The sequence below is a fragment of the Aphanomyces invadans genome, assembly GCF_000520115.1.
Source record: "Aphanomyces invadans strain NJM9701 unplaced genomic scaffold supercont1.94, whole genome shotgun sequence".
Classification (NCBI taxonomy): Eukaryota; Oomycota; class Saprolegniomycetes; order Saprolegniales; family Verrucalvaceae; genus Aphanomyces; species Aphanomyces invadans.
Genome location: NW_008580239.1, coordinates 1 through 19463, shown reverse-complemented (window position 1 = coordinate 19463; position 19463 = coordinate 1). Strand labels below are relative to the sequence as shown.

Here is a 19463-nt window from a genome sequence, read left to right as displayed (position 1 = left end):
GAAAAATGTTCAAAATTGATCGAGATCGAAACGAATTATCCATTTGTTGCAAACTTTATTGGTCGGAGGTAGTATTTGAAAATTGTGAGAGGCAGTTTTTCCACACATTTCGTTCACAGTACATAGTGCAGAACACTCGGGCACTCCTTTGTTTTGTATGAACCCTAATAAGAACGGTTTCCTGTCCAGCAGCGAGCGACGACAGTGTATTGCCTTGGAAATTGCGACACCTGAGCGTTGCGGGGACCGTGTGTATAGTTTCCTGAAGGCGGTGCCTTGGCGAGGAGTGAGCCCCAATCGTGCGTGTCACCAAACGCCCAATCTGTTCCTCTAGTCAGGAAAAGCAGTACTGATCTCCCCCCCTAATCGAAACGGTCCACTTTATGCTATTTGTACAATCTATAAAACATTGGAGGTATAAACTATTGAAATACACAGCACAACCATTTGAATTTCAAACGTAATTCGAAATATAATATTATAATATTTCAAGTTATATTCACTTTGACCCGTTTCGTTTGGGGGGGGAGATCAGTAGGTAGGACATACCACCAGTGACACTCTCTAAAGTACGTGTCCAACGAAGATTGTCGCAATATCCGAACTGTTGGAACAAGTTTGAATTCACACTTGACAAGAATCGGGTTTTGAGAGGCACATACATTCTGTACGAATTGACTCGAAATTTCAGTTCGTGTCGAGTGACGACGAAGATGAGCACGTTGCTGCTCGCCGACAAGGAACGGAACAAGCGCGTGAACAAGGTCGAGAAGCTCCATCAGAAAGCCATCTACCTCTCGAAGAAGATCGACAAAGCGCAGTGGAAGCAAGTCGTGTTCGGAAATGACAGTGAAAAACTACGGGAGTGGCAGAAGGAGGAAGCTTCGATCAACACCAAGATTGCCAATGTACGTGCAGACATGCTCAAGAAGATCCAGAATCCACTTGAGCTGTTTCCAGCCGTTCAAGTGGCATGGCATGCGGCGAAGTTCGGTCTCCTCCACCTGCTTCAGGCACACGTCCGCACCCCCGGCGCATTGGAATACCGCGAAGTGTCGTCGCAGACCACCGTTTTGCATGTTGCAGCCTACTTCGGAAATTTGGATTGCGTACAATTCCTTGCTCAAGCCAATGCCGATGTGAACGCAACGAACTCTCACGGCTCAACGCCCCTGCATTGCGCAGCAGAACAGCACCATGCAGAAGTGGTTGCATTTCTATTGTCGCTTCCGCAAGTGGACCCATACCTCCGCAACACGGCGGGACTCCTTCCCACGCACATCGTGCGCAAAGGTGCGAGTCTCTTGGGGGACAAGTACGGCCGATTTGCCAAGTGCAGCCGGGCGTTGGACGCTGTAGGTTTTGATTCTGTTCCATCTTGATTGGCCGCTACTCATCCGAGAATTGCGTAGAGATGCGCCGTGATCCATGGCTGGTTATTCGAAAGCCGCCGCGACACCCTGCTCAACCGCCTCGTGCTCGAGAACGTCGGTCTAAAGGCCCACTCGTGGCACCAACGGTAAAGACTTCCTCCATGGGGACGGTGCCCTTTTCACGCCATGCCGTTAGATACGTCTATGTACTCCGCACCAATACAGCATCCACAGAGCTCGAATTCGTCGCGTACGAAACCACCGCGCCCAGCGCATGCCCTGCCGTTCCATTGTACGTCGACGTGCCTGAAATGCATCTGAGATAGTGATTAGATGGGTGGCCGTGTACCACATGGGCGATCCAATCACTTCCCCCATTCCCAAACGAAACCTCAGCAACAAGCCCCACACGTTCTCGTTCGACGGGCTCCAAACGTTCCCTGCTGTCGGTGCTGCCCACATCCACACGAAAACAACTTTTGAGTTCGCTGCGCTCAGCGAAGAAGGGTTCTCGACATGGATGCAGTTCTTTGAGCATGCTTTCATCGACGCCTCCGTCGTAAGTTTGTGCAAACTGTGATCCTTTTGACGATTAGGCAAATGCCATGGTAGATGGCGCTTCCGGCGACCACGAGACCATCCACTGCCCAGACAGACAGGCCGTTGTCATCCTCCCTTGCCCGCCTTTCAAGAGCCCCATCAGCCCCCGTTGAAGAGCAGGTCGACCAATTGTTCTCTTCAACCACTGTCACCCAACAAGTTCCGTACGAGGAATTGTTTCCATCCACGACCGTGGTCCTCCCAGTGGCCAAGACCCTGACAGTCGTGCCTCCATCACCCACCGCCACTTCTTTCACTCCTTCCGCCCCCGACCTCACCGCGTCCTTGCTCATCGCTACCGCCGCCCCAGCCGCGCCACACGCAAACGAGTGTGTCGTGTGCTTCGACAACCCCAAGGAAGGCGTGTGCGTCCCGTGCGGCCACCACGCCGTTTGCATGACGTGTGCTGGCAGACTCCTGAATCAACCATCCAAGACCTGCCCCGTTTGCCGGGGCGACGTCCGCGAAATCATCCGCATGTATCGCTGTTAACGAGCTAATCGAACCAAACCCTCGTGTCGCATGCTTGTCCCACTCGCCAAAAGTCCGTTGGCATCGTCGAAGCCGTTGCCGGTCGGTTCTGCGACTGGAGCTAGCCTACGCACTTGCATATCGTCCATGCTGATCCCTCCCGTCACGACCATGGCGTCATCTCCGAGGCAAGAGCCCGACGACGAGCCCCCGATGGACCCCGAATCGTGGGGAATGCCCCTCATTCCAAACGCCGAAGTCCCCCAAAATGTTGTTGACGCCATGAAGGTGGCAGGAGCGACCTATTCCACCATGTCAGACGGTGGGCTGTGCATGATAGAAGTGCGGCATGGAGATCATGCGTGGGAAGTGTACGAGAAGTGGCTAAACTTGTTTGACGGGGGAACGATGTTGGTGTGTGCCTCCTTCCGCCCCACCGTAGACGAGTTCGACGTGTGCCCGTCGCGGGAGAAGGGATCCCATATCACTTGGGAAGTCAACTCGATTGTGCACCACTTTTCAGGACTTACCATGGACAACTTGCCCGTGGGGCAAAGAATTCCTGCACCCACCGCCGACACCCTGGTGATTGAGAAGATGCGCGACCCCCGAGTGGCGCTCGATCCGTTGATCGAATGCCTCCGAGATCCCCCCGATACGTACGAAACTCTCCATGGATTGCCCGCTGGATCCTACCTGTGCGATCTCCAGCATATTTGGACTGGCACCATCGTTATGATGGCCATTTTCAAGTAATATTCCATTTCATTTGTCGTGTTAACCAAACTCTGGGCATTGTGGCGTCGGGAAGTGCGTGGACGGCCCATCCAATTTGGCGCGGCATGGGGACATCACAGCTCCTTTCATATGAACCCCGAAACCCCCAATTTTGTTTCCAAACGTTTAATAAACACGTAAAGAACATTACTTCCAACAGGGAGTGAGGCGACGCTTACGCTCGCCTTGGCCATCGTCGACCAGGATGTTCTCATGGTTCAAGAAGGCGACGATGCCGAACAACTATAGCTTCGACGGTCTCAAGAGCGTGCACATGCAACTGCTGCGGCACCGCGAGCTCAGTGAAAGCGCTCTCGTCGAACTCTTGCGCGTGTCGAGCGAGTTCCTCATATACAGCGATCAGCATTCGGCGCAGCAGTTCTTCTTCGAGTACTTTTGCGAGAAGAACATGCTCGCCCTGTTCGTTCAAATTGGAGAAGCTGCGCCGCCCCATCGCGTCCAGGTGCAGCTGCTGCAGACCTTGAGCCTCCTCGTCCAGAACATCTCGACGACCACGTCATTGTACTACATCTTGTCCAACAATTACATCAATCGGCTCATGACTTGTCGGCACTTCCAACTGGATCAAGAAGATGTCAGGGACTGGTACGTAACTTTCCTCAAGGCGCTCAGTATCCGCTTGAACGTCGACACGGTCCAATTCTTCTTTAACGCTGCCACACGCACGTTTCCGCTGTACATCGAAGCGCTCAAGTTCCGCGCGTGTCCAGAGATCCAGGTCCAGATCGCCGTCAAGACCGTGCTCCTCAATGTACTGCGCGTCCCAGATGATCGCATGCGGCGCTTCCTCACGCACCGACAAAACATGCCGTACTTTATGGAGCTTGTGGACCAAAGTCAGGTGCTGGCGCTCAAGATGCAAGGGCTCCTCAATACGATGCAAAACATGAACGAAGACAAGCTGCACTACGTTATAGATGCAACGATTGACCACTGGTACTACATGCAGGACATCCTGGACGTCCCGCTCCCGGACCTGACCTTTCAACTCGGGGAATGGGTCTTTGAATCGTACCTGAAGGGGTTCGTCGCCCACAGCCTCTTGCCCAACTGCCATGCCAACGGCCAGCGCATATCGACCTTACTCGCGCTGTTCCTACTGCTCCAGTTCTTCCAGTGCATCACCCACACACCGCTACTCAACGCCGCCACCCTGATGTACCGCTCTTCATTGTGCCATGTCATCACCATTTGTTAGGCTCTTCCACCCAGACGCCCACGAGAGCTCGTACATGTCGTCGGCCCTCGGAGCTGGGGGACGCAAGCCGTCAAACGCAAGGTCGCTCTCCCGCGCCACCTCGTTCGAGTCATCGTTGAGTACGTGCTTGCATTGGAATCGTTTCCCTTGACGACCCTTCTAGGCCAAGCCAGTCCTCGGCAAGTGACGTTACCTCCGTCTCCGCCTCTTTCGGTCGATTCTCCGGCCACCCACCCCATCCCACAGTCCCTCTCTGCCGAGAGCCTCCAATTCCAGCACCAGTCAAAACAGCTCGAGTTGTCCCCCACAGCTGCCCACGCACTGAAGTCCCCCCGCTTTGTACTGCCCAAACTGCCTCCAGTTGGATTCCAGCCCCATCAATCATCGAGCCAAGACCCGACCGATCTCTCTCCATGCTCGTCCTCGTGCTATCTTGTCACGCGCTTTGCGATTGGCGAGTGGCCTCCTAGCGACGTACTTCGTCTGCCTCTCCCCGACGACGGCAACTCCCACCAGCAGTCCCTGCTGGCTCTGCTCCAGTCCAGCGACTCCCGGCTCAGTCTCGGCGCCACGGCTCTGCTCGCTGCAATTGCGTCCAACAAGAACATCGACAAGTCCCTTTTGAAGGAGTGCCACCTCAAACCCGTCCACCTCCCCACCCCAACTCGACTGTCGACGCACCACGACGAAGCGTCATCTGACGAAGACGACGACGACGCCGTATGTCAAGACGCAGTCGTGGAGCCAACTCATGACGTCGCATGGGTGGATCTGGTGCTGTCCCAGTTGGAGTCACGGCCGCGATCTCTAATCCACGTCAAAGTGTCCCTGCGCCTTTTGGAAGAACTCACCAGTCGAGGAAGTCAGCATCAGTCGCACCTCGCATTGGACCACGAGCGACGACTGCAGACATTGCGTCAAACGTGGGCGCTAGAGCTGCTGCCGTCGGTCACGGGCTCGCATGGGAACTTGGCAAGATGGGATACGCTCCTGCTTAAACTCTTGACTCCCGCGTCGGCTCCTGTGGTGGTCGAGTGGCCTCATTTGTCGCCTTTTCACGCCGAAAATGAAGGTGACCAACATGCTATCGAAAAGTACCTGGCATTGCACGTGTTCATGTCGAACCTGCAGCTCCTTCCTGCGTGGAGACCTCTCGTCGAAGCCGTTCTCGACGACCAGCAGCACGAAACCGCTGCGCTCAGGCAAGCGTTCCAAAGCCACACCCTCATGGGCATGGCCGAGATCAGCTTTCTCCCGTGCATGCTTGACACGAATCGCGACGATTGTCTCTTCTGCATCCTCAATGTCGACGCGTTTGTCCTCGTCCGACCAGGTCGAGATATGACATCCGGCGAAGTGCAGCACCTAGTACCGCTCTACCTCACAAACGCGTACTCTGACACAAGGGACCCCAACGTTGTTCATGTGTCTGTGTCCCCCAAGGCTACCGTGAGTCTGCTCTTCCAGAGCCCCGAGATGGCGCACCAAGCGCTCCTGCATCTCAACTCGATGAAGAATGTCCAAGTGGCACGAAAATGGCGCAGTATCGAAACCTTGCTGAATGGATAATTTATTATTTATGGTGGGTTTTGCATCGGCAATTCGCGCGACGGTTCGTATGAGCGTCCACCTGAAGCTCGAGGAAGCCAAGTACACGGGCCTGCTGCATCTGGCGCAGAGACGGCTGCGCAATGTTCCCACAGACCTCTTTCGCCTCAACTACTCGGCACTCTACCGCCTCGATCTCGGATTTAACCATATCCAAACGATCCCTGACGCGATCGGTCAACTGACGTCCCTCGACGCTCTTTGGCTCAACGACAACCCCATCACGTCGCTGCCGCCCTCTATCTATAAGTGCGCGAATCTCCAAGTGCTTGACGTGAATCGCACCGCTCTCACCGACCTGCCCTGCGAAATGGGTCGCCTGACACAACTGACAATCCTCGACATGGAGGACGTTCCACTACGACCGAAGCTCCTCGCGGCTGCAACTGCCGACCCCGCCAACGTCTGTGGCAAAACCCTTGCGTATCTTCATCGAAAGGATGTTCGGCGGCGTCAAAAGCAAGAACTTTACGACAAACTCAAAGACGGCGTGAGTCATACGCCCCGCACACTCGTCCGTCTCAACGAACTCGTGGCATGTTCATCGTAGCCGTATCTGGAAAGCGCTGATTCGAACGAAGGTCAAGCAATGATTCAGTCGGTGATGAAGCGCGTGCTCAAAGAGTTCCAGGTCGATTTGTAATCGCGAGGATGCGTCTCACTCTCCAAGTAGACGGAAGAGGACGTCAAGAGCCTCATCCGAAACATCGAGCGGTTGTTCCCGGCCAGCCTCATCAAAGCGCAGGATCCGACGACTGCCGCATCCGTGCGTGCCGCGTTCATGGACCTCAAGCGGGACAACGAAAAGAAGAAGCTAGCAGCCGAGCTCGAGCTCAAAATTCGAAACATCTACTTCGATTGCATCGATCCGTCCACTGTCGAACCAATGGTTGCGGTAAGTCACCGTTGCAGATGTTGCCGTCATGCGTCGTCCCCATGCCAACGAAAGCGCAGTCCATCTATTTGGAGATCAAAGCACTCAGTGACATCAAGTTCCTCATCCGTCATGCTACGGTGCTTTTCCCACCCACTGCAGACGAGGTCAACGGGGCCGACCTGCGAAAGAAGCTGGTGGGATTGCAAGAAGACATGGCGAGAGAACGCGCGGCAGCCATCGAAAAAGTGTTGCTGGCATTGACAACCATTTACTCCGACACAGACCCCGACAAGATCAAGTCACTCGTTGCGCAAGTCGCACCGCTCTTCAAGGTAAGCAAGACGCTTTGTCGTCTCGAGCGGTGTGTTCCTCTGTCTCACACCCGGTATTCCCGATATCAGAACGTGAAAGACCTGAAGGCTCTGGCCGCAGATGCTGGTTTGCACTTCCCCAGCGAGTTCCTCAACGCTTCTGCTCCAGACATTCGTTCCAGTTTCTTGCGCAAAGCCGCCGAGTCCGGCGTCCCGCCTCCCGCATCCTCCAAGTGACGCAATCAAGGTATCAAAAAGATAAAATACCCAATGGTTGTATTTTAATTTGAATTCCGATTGCCTTCATCAAAGTATGCCAGTGTGAACACAAAGATACTGTAATACAATACATTGCGGTGGTAAAAGCACTGTTTTGACCAATCAGGCACCGCCGCCAGTGCCGCCGTCTTCCTGTGTCAAACGAAGAACGAGCAGCCCATGTCGGACGAGAGCCACCCGCCGCTGTCGGGCACTGCCACAGACGCCAGCAGCACGTCGAGCAAGCCCGAGTCCGAGCAGGAGTATATTCTTAAGGTCGTCCTCATCGGAGATTCTGGCGTTGGCAAGTCCAACTTGGTCCAGCGCTTCACGAAGAACAAGTACAACGAAGCAAGCACACAAACGATCGGGTTTGAGTTCACCGCCAAGACAATTCGAGTGGGGGACCGTCGTATCAAGGCCCAAATATGGGATACCGCGGGACAAGAACGTTTCCAGTCCCTTACGGCTGCGTACTATCGAAATGCCGTTGGGGCGTTGGTGGTGTATGACATCACGGATCGCCATTCGTTCGAGCACGTGACCCACTGGCTGGCGCAGATCCGAGAACATGCGCATGAGAACGTTGTGCTCATCCTCGTAGGCAACAAATGCGACCTCGCCCATGTCCCCAACACCCGTCAAGTGTCAACTCTCGAAGCCGCGCGTTTTGCCGAGACGCACCACATGGAGTTTGTAGAAGCGTCTGCGCTGGACTCGACAAATGTCGTGGAAGCATTCAAACGCATCATCGTGCCGGTGGGTCGACTTTTGACGCCTCCGTCCTCGTCGTCCACGGGCCAGACGCCGCGATTGCCGCCTGGGTGGCGCCGCGTACTGTCCCGCACTCGACCAGGAGAGTACTCGTACGAGAACCAGTACACAAAGGAGCGACTGGCGTTCGCGCCCCAAGACCCAGCAAAGCCGTCGCAGTATAGTTTCCAAGCTGGCCATGGTAATGTCTCGGTTGGCATTCCAACCTAACCAAAAAATGTTGGAAGGTATCTACGGGAGTGTCGGCGCGACGGTGACCAAGGAAACTCTCGAGCGGCAGCATCAAAAAGCGTTCCAGGCGCAAAACCCGGCGTCGGCCAACTGTTGTGGGCTCTGCACGATCCTCTAACTTATAAAGGCACCTTTTGCAATCGCGAAACGGACCCCGTCGTATAAAGTTGTTAAATACGCCGACGGTGCAGCGATGCTGCGGTCTTCTACAGCCAGCTGTCGACGTATTCGAGCACCGCCGTGTGCTTTCTCTGACGCGCCACGTCAACCGCAGCTTGGGACCACTCTTCGCTCTTGACTCCGTGCAGCCACTTGACAATCTCGGCGTGGCCCTGTGTGACGGCGTAGTCGATCACGTTCAGGACGCTGCCTTCGTCGCACTCTTGGTACAACCACTTGACGATGTCTAGGAACCCGTTCTTGGTCGCTTCTTCGATCGCAGCCATCGTGCATCCCTCGTCGCGGTTGTCATACAGCCACTGCAGCACCTGCGGTGACCACAGTCGTCAACCATCTATCCCACTCCTCTTTCACAAGTACCTCCAAGTGGCCAAACTTGGCCGCGAGATCCATCGCCCGCGTCGTGCATCCTTCGGTTCGGTTCATCGATAGAAACTTGACAACCTCCAAATGTCCGTTGGCCGCCGCCCAGTCCATCGCGCGGCAAGTGCATCCTTCCAGGCGCCTCATGTGTAGATACCGCACGACTTCCAAATGACCGTTCATGGCGGCCTTGTCCATCGCGTTTGTCGACGCCATCATCTTAGTCTGCTCCGTGAGCCAGATCACCATGTCCAAGTGGCCGTGTTCGCTCGAGAGGTCCCTACGCCAATTTGTAAAATCCTTTGATTCAAAGCAATCGCCGTACAGCATTTCCGTCGAATCGGACTTGAGCTTGAAACGCGACGCCGAGGTCGGTGCAGGCGGTTGCAACGTGCCTTCCGTACCGCGGCGCGTAAGCTGCGGCTGGTCCTGTGGAAGGGCCTTGAGCGCTTCGACTTCGGACGGGTCTAAGTCTGGGTCAAAGTCGTCCTCTTCATCGTCGTCGGGGTCGGCTAGGAGTGCGCGAGACGATGTAGACTTGGTCGAAACGCTTATAATCTCTGAGAGCCACTGGAGAATGTCCAGTCGACCGGTGACCGCGCAAATGTTAAGCGCGTACGCCGTGCATCCCTCCTCCCGGTGGAGGTGTAGCCACCGCATCACGTCGAAGTGGCCGTGCTGGGACGCCAGGTCCATCGCGTCCGTCGTACAGCCCTCTGCTCGATTCTCATGGAACCATGCCACCTTAAATCTCATCCGTTAGCGCTCGTGTCCATTGCCCAACACGTACCATGTCGAGCCTTCCGAGCGCCGCAGCCGCGTCCATGGCGTTGGTCGTGCACGAGCATCCATTGTCGTGAAGCCACTGGACCATTTCAAAATGACCGTTGGCGGCCGCTTCGTCCATCGCGGCCGCCGACGCCATCTCCTTCTTCTTTCCCATCAGCCACTTGACCCATGCCAAGTTGTTTTGGCTCGCGGCGAAGTCGACCGCATTCTTGTCCCAGAACGCGACGTGTGTCGCCTCTAGGTACTTGCACACGGTCGTGTGTTTGCTCTTAGCTGCCTTCTTGTACGGTTTGCGAAGTACAAACAACTTGTGCGTCGTGTGGATGTACTCGACGATGTCCAAGTGGCCGTTTTGAGTCGCCGCCTCCATTCCGTCGCACAGGTACGAAACAGGTTCGTCTTGAGCGTTGAGAAAGCGGCGCACGAGGGCTAGACTCCCCTTCTTCGCCGCCAAGTCTTTCGTGGCACTTGAGTTGGGCATCTCGTGGGCCAAGCACCACTCAGCAATCTCAACGTGACCGCCCTTCAACGCAAAGTCCACCGACTTGCTCGACCACTCGGTGCCGGGGAACGTCGAATGCAAGTACTGGACAATCTCCAAGTGGCCACCAGACGCCGCCGCGTCCATCGTCGAGGGGGTTGCAACGATGCCGCGAGTGATGTGTAGCCAGATCACAATGTCGAGATGGCCCATCTTCGCCGCCAAGTCGAGTGCCTTCGGGGAGCACTCTGCGCCTCGCTCGTGCAAGTATTCCATCACATCGATATGGCCGTTGCGCGCTGCCCAGTCCATGGCGTTCGAGGTCGGGTGAATGGTTGGGTCGCCAGTGGCCTCGAACCAGGCCAAGATGTCCAAATGGCCATTTCCCGCCGCCAAATCTAGCGCTAACGAGGTGTAATGGTTGCCATACAGCTCGTGCAAGGCTTTGAGAACAGCCAAATGACCGTTGGCGCTCGCATAATCCATCGCTTCTACAGAGCACCCTTCCGTCCGGGTATCGTGCAACCGCTTTACCACGTCCACGAGTCCGTTTGCAGCTGCACGGTCCATCGCTTTGGTGGTGTAGATGGAGTGGCCCGTTCGGACGTACCAATCGATGAGGTCCTGTCGATCTTCGCCGGCTGCAAAGTCGAGAGGCTCCATCTCCCACAATGCAGGGTGTTTCGTGTCGTTTTGAAGGTATTCTTTCGTTGCAGCATCAGAGCACAGGTCGAATATCGACTTTTCGCACATGGCCCCATGTTCTTCGTGGAGGTACTTGACTACACCAAGGTGTCCATGTTGCACGGCGAAATCAATGGCCAGGAACGGTTCACCCAATTGGTTGGATGCCAGGTACTGGACCACATCCAAGTGACCAGAGCTGGCAGCGGCATTCAGCGCATAGGGCGAGCATCTTTCGGTGCGTTCAGTGTGGAGAAACTTGACGATGTCCAAATGCCCGTAGTCCGCCGCCATGTCCATTGCTTTGACCGTACAGCCTTCAGAGCGGTGTTCGTGCAGAAATTGCACAATTTCTAAGTGGCCGTTCGTGGCCGCGCCGTCCATCGCGACGGTCGTGCAACCCTCATTTCGCGACTCATGCAGAAATTTCACCACTTCCAAGTGTCCATTGGTTGCAGCCACGTTCATGGCCATCTCGGTTGCCAGGTCGGGCTGCTGCGAGTTGTGGAGGTACTCGACAAAGAGGAGGAAGCCCTGCGAGGCCGCATAGTCGATCGGGTGCGACGCTTCCCAGTACTGCGTGTGCAAGCTCGCTTTCAGAAATGCTTGGACTGCCGGATTGCCCTTCTTCTGAACCGCACGGCTGCAAAACCCGTGCTTCTTTTCATAAATCCAAGTGAGAATGTCGAGCTGGTTCTCAGCAACTGCTACGTCCATCATGGAAAAGTACTGCAAATCATCGCACGCATGGTCGGCCATCCACACAAATGTCGTCAGGTCTCCAGCTTTCACCAGTGCCATCAGTGTCGTCGAGGGGTTCGAAAAGCCTTCCTTTCGATGTTCCAGAAGAAAGTTAAGAATCTCCACGTGACCATTCAGGGCTGCGTTGTCCATGGCCGAGGTAGTGCATCCCTCGGGTCGATTGAAATGTAGCCATACCACGACGCCTAGATGGCCGTTGGCTGCAGCCAGGTCCAACGCCTACACGGGGTGTCGAGGTAAGAGTCAACACCTTTAATGAGAAACCTTACCGCTGAAGTACAGCTTTCCTTGTCGTGGCGATGCTTGTGCAGAAACTTGAGAACGTCGAGGTGTCCATTGGCGGCAGCTCCGTCCATTGCTTCCGAAGTGCCGCCTTCCATGCGATTCAAATGCAACCACGTGACAACAGCAATGCGACCATTTGAAGCAGCTTTGTTAAGCGCTTTCGTCGTGCAACCTTCAGTTCGGTGGACATGTAGCCACTGCAAAACATCCAAGTGTCCATTGGCAGCGGCTAAATCCATGGCGTCCGTCGAGAAATTTAAGTTGTCCGAGTTTTGGATGAGGTAATCAAGGTCTCCGTTCTCTGCATACTTGTTGCCGTTTCCTTTACGCCAACTTCCCATCTTTGGGAAGGACAAACCACTTCTGCGGTTTCCCGCAATGATATCGCCAAGGGCGTCGGTGAGACTTCTGCGATTCTCCGTCGAGGAAGATCGATCTGACAGTTCTTCTGGGTCTCGTGGAGTATTTTCGGAGAAGCTAGAGCTACTGCTGAGCTTCCTCGAGAAGGCAATCGGCATTGGAGACAACAGCGCTTGCTCCTGCGCCATCATTTCGATTCACTCAGTGTCGTGGAATTGAAAGTGTCCGCATAAAGGTTTTCCGACGATCCGGATAAAATAACTGACGCTTGCAAATCTTCAAAATTGAGACGTTTTAACTTCTTATCACAACTGCATGAATTCACCACTGTACTGCACTCCGTTCAGATGGAAAGTTGCAGGTGCAGAACACCCTTGGAGGGAACTGCTGCATACAACAATCTACTGTGCATTACAGTTGGCTGCTTGGCCGAGTGTTCATAATTTGCAGCGTTTACTTTTACTCCACCTGAAGCAAAACCCCGAAACCCTACTATTTCAGATCTATGTCGAATCGGTTAAAAAGGTTTTTTGGTTATATTGTGTATCCGGATCGCAGATCGTAATGACACGACAATCAACGATGGACCTACTTCTTGAGCGCGAGGAACGCTCCCACGCCAACTACCGCGACGAGGAGCGACCCTTGGAGGAGAAGAGACTGCGAAATGGAGCTGAAGTACCCCGCTTGAGTGGATTTCTCCTCTCGTCGGACATGCGACTCCACAAACGCTTTGACCGAGAACACGTTGTTCTCGATCACAAACGAGCGACGAGGCAACTTTTCCAAGGCCTGCAGAACTGGGTGTTGCTCCACCTCCGCACCGCCTTCCTTCAACGCGTCCAACACAGTTGGCAGGAACTTGCCGTAATGAGCGGTAGCCAACACTACGACCGAAGCGTTGGGGGACTCGGACTCGAGGTAATGGTCAGCCGCCGCCACCCCGATTGCAGAGTGGGGGTCCAGCACATAGTCGTGCTTGACGTGGTACTGTTTGATGGTAGACTGCACTTCCTATTACCATCATCCATGCATCAGAGCTATATGCGTTGCTCATACCAAACAGTACCGGTTCCAGGATGGAATACGACGACATATCGGTCTGGGCCTTCTTTAGCAGAGTCCCTTGGACGGTAAGCTTTCCCGTTGACTCGAATGTAGTCATCCACTCCTTGAGCACGGCGGGGTCGTCGCCACAGAGCGAAAACAGGTACCGCTCAAAGTTGGACGAGACGCAGATGTCCATCGACGGACTCGTTGTGTGGTTGACATGGGTGCGGTGGTACTTGCCGGTGGAGAAGAATCGGTGAAGAATATCGTTGTCGTTGGTGGCGACAATGAGCTTCTCCATGGGGAGCCCCAATCTCTGCTTAACGCATCAGGTGCAGGATTCACTCGAGAGCGCACCCACCTTGGCGTAAAACCCAGCGAGAATGTCGCCAAAGTTGCCAGTGGGGACCGAGAACACCACGTTGTCCCGGTTCGGCAGACGAAAATACGCATAGAAGTAGTACACAATCTGCGCCAGGATGCGCGCCCAGTTGATCGAGTTCACTGCCCCGAGGTTGTACTGGACGATCCACGGCATGAGGCGGGGATGTGACGTTCAAATGAGCTCACCTTCTTTTTGAAAGCGGTATCCGCGAACAGATCCTTCACGATGGCTTGGCAGTCGTCGAACGTGCCCTTCGCCAGCCATCCATCAGCACTCAAGGACGGATGGACCTGTCAGAATGTACCTGGACTGCCAGATTGTGCACACTGTCATCGATGACGCTCGTCATTTGTTGCTCCTGGATGTCGCTCACACGGCCGTTGGGAAACAGGATGAACACTCCGACGTTCTTCTTGTTGCGAAGGCCGTAAATAGCAGAGCTTCCCGTGTCGCCCGACGTCGCGCCGATGACCGTCACTTGGTGCACAGTATCGCTGTTCTTGTTCTTACGCTCAAGAAAGTACTCGAAGAGGTGGCCAAGGAATTGAAGCGCAATGTCCTTGAAGGCAAATGTTGGGCCGTGGAACAATTCCAGCACATGCAAGTTGTCCTTAATCTTGACCATAGGAGCGACGTCCTTGTGGCGGTAGTTGGCATCCCCAAACGTGTACGCTTTCTTCACAAGGGCTTCCAAGTCGCGACGAGGAATCTCGTTGGGGTCAATGAACAGCGACATGATTTCCACGGCCAAGTCCTGGTAGGACAGCGACGCCCACTCCGAGAGAGCATTTGGAGGTAGCGATGGGAAGCTGTTCTCTTCAGGTACGAAGAGGCCTCGGTCCGACGCCAAGCCGCTCAGGACAGCTTCCTCGAACGAGTAGTTGCGGACGTCGCCGCGAGTGCTTCGGTATTTGGTCATGTTGGGGCGGATCGGAATCTGAACCACCTCGGAAGTCCCCAGATTTCCTTGGGCAGTTACGCAAACACAGAGAAATCCGAATTTTAACCGAAAAAGCCTAATTCGGAACGTTTGTTATATTCATGCAAGATAATATTTTCGGATGTCTGAATCCCACCACACCAAAGGAACTTTCCCGCGACAAGCAGAGACATGGGACGACGGGGTTGCATCATGGATGGATTGGACACCCTGATGTCTGCTAATCCATCTGCACATACTCCCGTGGGAAGATGCCACTCGTTCCGTCGCAAGTCTCACCAAACCACCAGTCGCCTTCTCGCTTCTCCAAGATACGAATAACTTCTCCCTCCTTCAAGTTGAGCTCGTCGGGGTGTTCGCCCTGAAATGAAAACTTTGCGCGGCCACACTCGATGCCATCTGTCGTGCTTCCTTCACGAATGGCCTCTTCCTTTGCAGGAATCTCGTCCCGCGGCACACGCACTTCCACGTCGTCAGTGTTTCGCTCGGTATCTGGGACGCTTTCCTCGCTCTGGTGGGTCACATCATTTGCACCCTCCTTGATGAAAGTGTGTCGTGGTGTTCTTGGTCGTTGGATGTTGTCTGATGGTGGCCGTGTCGGGCTGGATGGCTGGTCCACAGGAATTCCATCATTGTCCATCGGCCTGCTTGTGTATTGCTGCTCCATCGCATCGACCTCGCCATTCCAGCCTCGCCCTTCCTGCATAGAGTCGACTTCCCTATGTTCGTTCGCGACAGCCATCCACTACACATCACGCGGTTGGACCGAGCCTTTCAAACCATCTTCCGTACCTCCATGATCGTTCCGTCGGCTCCACCCAGGGTGACGACATAGTGCTGCTTCCACGTCAGGATGCATGTAATGTTGGCAGCATGTCCATCGTAGTTGTAGCTTTGCGCAGACTTCATGCATGGCCAACGGAATGCGCGAAGATGGCTGCGATCGGCAACCAGTACGTTGTGCACATCTGCAGGTCGGTGGTTGTACGTTGGAACGACGTCCACGAGGCAAACCGCCGACACATCGTTGCACGCGCTGTGGTCTGCCCAAATACCTTGCACAGGCCATCCAAACACGCAACTCCACCGGTCCCACAAAATATCGCGCATCTGCAACTTGCGTCAGCTGCTCTCGTTGCAGAACCAACACGTACCAGCATGCCGTCAGTAATCTGGCGGACGGACGCGCCGTGGACTTGCCAGTACAAGATCTCGCCGTCGGCCGAGTTGGTCTGCAGCAAGTACCCGTCGATGCTCCAGTCGATGTGCGATACGAACGTGGCGTGTCCCTCGCACTTGGCCACCTTCTTGTAGCTCTCGGTCGCATCGTAGACGTGCATACAGTTGTCCTTGGCACCCACGGCCAAGTACTTGCCGTCGGGGCTAAACTTGAGCACACTTACGCTCTCGTTGCTCAGCACTCGAAGCGCCTTCTTCTCCGAGAGTTCGGGGTAGCTGAGCACTACCACCTACGGCAACAACCCATGTGCCTTGAAGGGTGAAGAGTGCGCCGTACCTCTCCCCCTGCGCACCCCACGGCAAGGTCGCCGCGACTTGGATGGGCTTCGATGTATGTACCTGTGCTCTTAAGTGGCCACTTCTTCACGCACAGGAGGCTGCCCATGTCCCAGCACCGGATGAAGTGATCGCTTGACACCGTCACGAGCTCGTTCTGGTCCTCCAAAAGCACCCCCCCTGTTCGTCGATCGAGTTGAGTCTTCCCCGTGCACTCTCCATGACGTACCTAACACGCTGCCCTCGCACCCTTCGACCACCACACTCCATTCACCCGTCGCAACATCCACTTCCCAAATGCTGTGGTTGCTCAGACCAGCCACGACCGCTCCATCGCCACTCCAGTGGAGACTTGTCAGCCGAGCCTTGGACGGAATTTGAATACTTCGCTCGAGCTGCATCTTGTGTCGCCCGTCGCTGGCTGCGCCATGCATGGGGGTGTACTGGCCCAGCGTTCGAGTCCCACATACTCTCATCGGGTCCAAGAGGTGCAGAGTCCAAATGTGCACCTTGCCGTCACCACCAGCAGTCGCAATATTGCCCGATCTGACATCGCACGCGATTTGGCTGCACGGTCCGTTCACGTGAGCCAGGGGGCCTTTGTATTCCAGGCTGGCGAGACGATCGAGCAACGGCTTGGCATCAGGTTTTAGTGCCAGTCTACGTCTCCAGGTCACAGCCACGACCTCATCCGTGTACAAATCACCTTTGTTGGAGGTCTTGCAACTCCATTTGAGCATGGCGAGAGATTTTGAACCGGTTTCCAGTCGATACGTCGTGCGGGATAATTTCCACGAGCTTCGCTGTCGATTCGAAGTGGACATGCTCGAGACATACGTCGTCGCTCAGCTGCCACGACGCAGCAGGGAGCTCCCACCACTTCTGAGGCAAGTCAGGTTGTTGCGGGCTTGGAGACCTCCGAGGTTGCCAGAATACGTACAGGTCGCCCTTGGCAGTACCGGCGACAATGCGACCCAGCGTGGTTTCGCTTTGCTGTGAGGGGGGTGATGAATGCTCCGTAGGGCTTGGCAAACTTGTTACCGTCGGGGACTCGACTATACAGTCGGTGGCTTCGTCGTACACTTGCAGAGGAACGTTATCGTCGGTGAATGCAAGACACGTGAAGTCTTGGGCCTCGCTCTTCATCAGCGGAGGGTTGCCTTCTAGTTTCCACACTTTCTCGTGGGGCAGGGGCTGCCTAGCGCGGTTCGGCCCGCCAAAGCACGACCCATAGAATGCGCTCTCCTCCTTCAGGCCGGGCTGAGATGAATAATCTATGTTCACCCCACCTTGGCCACAGTAGTCGGAGGCGAATAGTCCACTTGGGTCAGCGTCCAGAACTTGATGTGCTGAACGCCGCAGCTGACCTACGACACGTTTAAAATGCAGCCTGCGACGACGTGGACATACAAGAGTGTAGCACGCATCTTCATCTCGAAGAGCCTGGCCAGGGCGGGGCCGCGCCTCCCACTTTTGCCTCTTGGGCACCCGCTGCTGCGCTTTGGTTTTGTCGGGCATTCCGTACGCCTGGTACGGATTGAATGCCACGGTCCAAACCTTGGAGCTGTGGCCCCTACAACTCTCCAGGCCTTGAGCTGTCTAGGCTCGTTTTTGAACGCACTCACCTGGCCTTTACCAGAAGCGTCTGGTCCTGCCAGTCGTGCACGCAAATGGTATTGTACAAGTCGCCTCCCAACGACGCGATCAACTTTCCATCGTGTGAGAAACTCAAACTTCGAATGTTGACGGATTGTCCCTCGAGCTTTGCCAATGCATGAGTCGGTTCCGCGTTCACTCGCTTGCTGTCCCACACAAGGATCAGCGCAGAGTCCTTGCCGCACTGCCCCGACGCAACGATTTGCGCGTTTGGGTGCATCGCCATTGCAGTCACTTCCTTGGAGTGGCCCATGTAGAACCGCTGAAGCTGCCTCGACTTGGAGTACATGACGACAACTTTGGCCGTGAACCAGGCCAGCTCCCCCGATGCCAAGTAAAACACATTCGAGTTGGATGTGCTGTGGTACCCATGCACTCGCGTCAGCTTGAGTTGCATATTCGGCAGCTCGAGCTGTTGGACAGATATGTTGCGCGGGTCCCAGCTACTTGGCGCAAACACTGTGCTCCTGCACTCAGGGTACCGCACGAACGCTTGCTCGTAGATCTTTTGCTTTTGCGATTGCAACGTCAGGGCGTTCAAGAACGACTGGTTGCTCTTGTCGATGTTGGCCACGCGTGGCAACTTTTTGTCTGCAGCAGAGCATGTTGAGAACGGGTTTCGCTTCGCAGGACGTACCAAACACGAGCTTCCCGTCTTCGTTGCGTACGTTTGTTGTGTCGTCATCGGCGGGATCAATCGCTGGCAATCTCTTGCATGATTTCTGAGCGAATTTCCTGCCAAAGCAATGTCAATGTGCCATGGCGTTCGGGGTACGATAACTTACTTCTTGGATGGGGACGTGTCCTGGGCAGCTAGTTTCAGTTGAGCCTCGTATTTGGTTAAGCTTCGATTCCATGCACTTCGAGACTCCAGTTCCATCGTGATGCGCTCGACATCCTTGATTAGCGCTGTCACCTGTTGGTTCAGCCGCTCGATGTTCTCATCCCGAGACTTGAACAGCACGTCAAGCTCCTTCTGGACGAGAGTCGTGATGAAAGACGCCACTAATGACAACACCGCTAAATACACTTGAGCTGTTTGACCTTGCCTTACATTGGTCATTCGTGTCTTCGTTCATGCGACCGCCTCGCCGTCGCTCGAGATCAGCGGGACCGAAGCAGTTACTCCTATTGGTCCCAGTCAGTTACAAGCGTTACGCTGCTTCTGGAATGGGCGAAACCACTCGTTCTGCGGCGCTTTTGGCTACAAGGTTGGGCAACGTTTGAAAGTTCACACTTGCCTCTCTCACGAGACGGCAAAATCATTCTTGGTTCAGTCTGCGCCCCCATACATTCAAGATTAAGGAAACAGGACCAAGAACTCGCCATAGCAGGCCATATATTTTCATGTAAAAACAACTTCAAAAGACACAAATGTCTGCAAATTCAAATTCAACACCTCGAATACCCGATACTACGTCAAATCGATAGTTGCCATGCTGGGGTTTATCTTCCACAAGAGTCTGACGAAAGTCACGCAGCTGAACACGCGGCAGAAAATGTACTTGCTCAAG

At 54.8% G+C, this 19463-nt stretch overlaps 8 protein-coding genes across 11 annotated transcripts; 5 read left to right on the top strand and 3 right to left on the bottom strand.

The window, feature by feature from the left end:
- The first annotated feature begins 629 nt into the window (after nt 1-629).
- Nucleotides 630-2496, top strand: H310_14843 (hypothetical protein). The gene is made up of 5 exons (XM_008882784.1): nt 630-1355; nt 1413-1519; nt 1570-1665; nt 1707-1932; nt 1986-2496. Exons 1-5 carry the CDS (start codon nt 714-716, stop codon nt 2463-2465), a joined length of 1551 nt encoding a protein of 516 aa, XP_008881006.1. The 5' UTR covers nt 630-713; the 3' UTR covers nt 2466-2496.
- A 119-nt stretch (nt 2497-2615) lies between these two features.
- H310_14842 (hypothetical protein) lies at nt 2616-3200 on the top strand (the record flags this gene model as incomplete). Its single annotated transcript, XM_008882783.1, has 1 exon — nt 2616-3200. The coding sequence occupies one exon, from the start codon at nt 2616-2618 to the stop codon at nt 3198-3200; it is 585 nt and encodes a 194-aa protein (XP_008881005.1).
- Nucleotides 3201-3374: 174 nt separating this feature from the next.
- Nucleotides 3375-6041, top strand: H310_14841 (hypothetical protein). Its single transcript, XM_008882782.1, has 3 exons — nt 3375-4400; nt 4441-4559; nt 4604-6041. Exons 1-3 carry the CDS (start codon nt 3427-3429, stop codon nt 6007-6009), a joined length of 2499 nt encoding a protein of 832 aa, XP_008881004.1. The 5' UTR covers nt 3375-3426; the 3' UTR covers nt 6010-6041.
- Nucleotides 6010-7548, top strand: H310_14840 (hypothetical protein). 4 transcript variants are annotated; one of them, XM_008882779.1, is made up of 5 exons: nt 6010-6538; nt 6599-6679; nt 6722-6943; nt 7003-7257; nt 7327-7548. In XM_008882779.1, exons 1-5 carry the CDS (start codon nt 6020-6022, stop codon nt 7471-7473), a joined length of 1224 nt encoding a protein of 407 aa, XP_008881001.1. In that variant the 5' UTR covers nt 6010-6019; the 3' UTR covers nt 7474-7548. The 4 variants fall into 4 exon arrangements, with proteins under 4 accessions (XP_008881001.1, XP_008881000.1, XP_008881003.1 ...); XM_008882778.1 differs by having other exon boundaries at nt 7003-7548; XM_008882781.1 differs by having other exon boundaries at nt 6722-7257.
- Nucleotides 7549-7628: 80 nt separating this feature from the next.
- On the top strand, nt 7629-8710 carry H310_14839 (hypothetical protein). The gene is made up of 2 exons (XM_008882777.1): nt 7629-8449; nt 8496-8710. The coding sequence occupies exons 1-2, from the start codon at nt 7675-7677 to the stop codon at nt 8615-8617; spliced, it is 897 nt and encodes a 298-aa protein (XP_008880999.1). The 5' UTR covers nt 7629-7674; the 3' UTR covers nt 8618-8710.
- On the bottom strand, nt 7644-12614 carry H310_14838 (hypothetical protein). The gene is made up of 5 exons (XM_008882776.1): nt 12028-12614; nt 9833-11977; nt 9368-9786; nt 9040-9322; nt 7644-8987 (listed from the first exon to the last, which is right to left on the bottom strand). Exons 1-5 carry the CDS (start codon nt 12592-12594, stop codon nt 8706-8708), a joined length of 3696 nt encoding a protein of 1231 aa, XP_008880998.1. The 5' UTR covers nt 12595-12614; the 3' UTR covers nt 7644-8705.
- Nucleotides 12615-12916: 302 nt separating this feature from the next.
- On the bottom strand, nt 12917-14788 carry H310_14837 (threonine synthase). The gene is made up of 5 exons (XM_008882775.1): nt 14143-14788; nt 14024-14089; nt 13815-13973; nt 13473-13769; nt 12917-13417 (listed from the first exon to the last, which is right to left on the bottom strand). Exons 1-5 carry the CDS (start codon nt 14755-14757, stop codon nt 12992-12994), a joined length of 1563 nt encoding a protein of 520 aa, XP_008880997.1. The 5' UTR covers nt 14758-14788; the 3' UTR covers nt 12917-12991.
- A 70-nt stretch (nt 14789-14858) lies between these two features.
- Nucleotides 14859-19099, bottom strand: H310_14836 (hypothetical protein). The gene is made up of 13 exons (XM_008882774.1): nt 19004-19099; nt 18735-18954; nt 18587-18684; nt 17919-18540; nt 17704-17866; nt 17583-17660; nt 17335-17541; nt 17000-17286; nt 16523-16953; nt 16295-16473; nt 15933-16247; nt 15571-15888; nt 14859-15523 (listed from the first exon to the last, which is right to left on the bottom strand). Exons 1-13 carry the CDS (start codon nt 19026-19028, stop codon nt 14999-15001), a joined length of 3468 nt encoding a protein of 1155 aa, XP_008880996.1. The 5' UTR covers nt 19029-19099; the 3' UTR covers nt 14859-14998.
- Between the last annotated feature and the right edge of the window lie 364 nt (nt 19100-19463).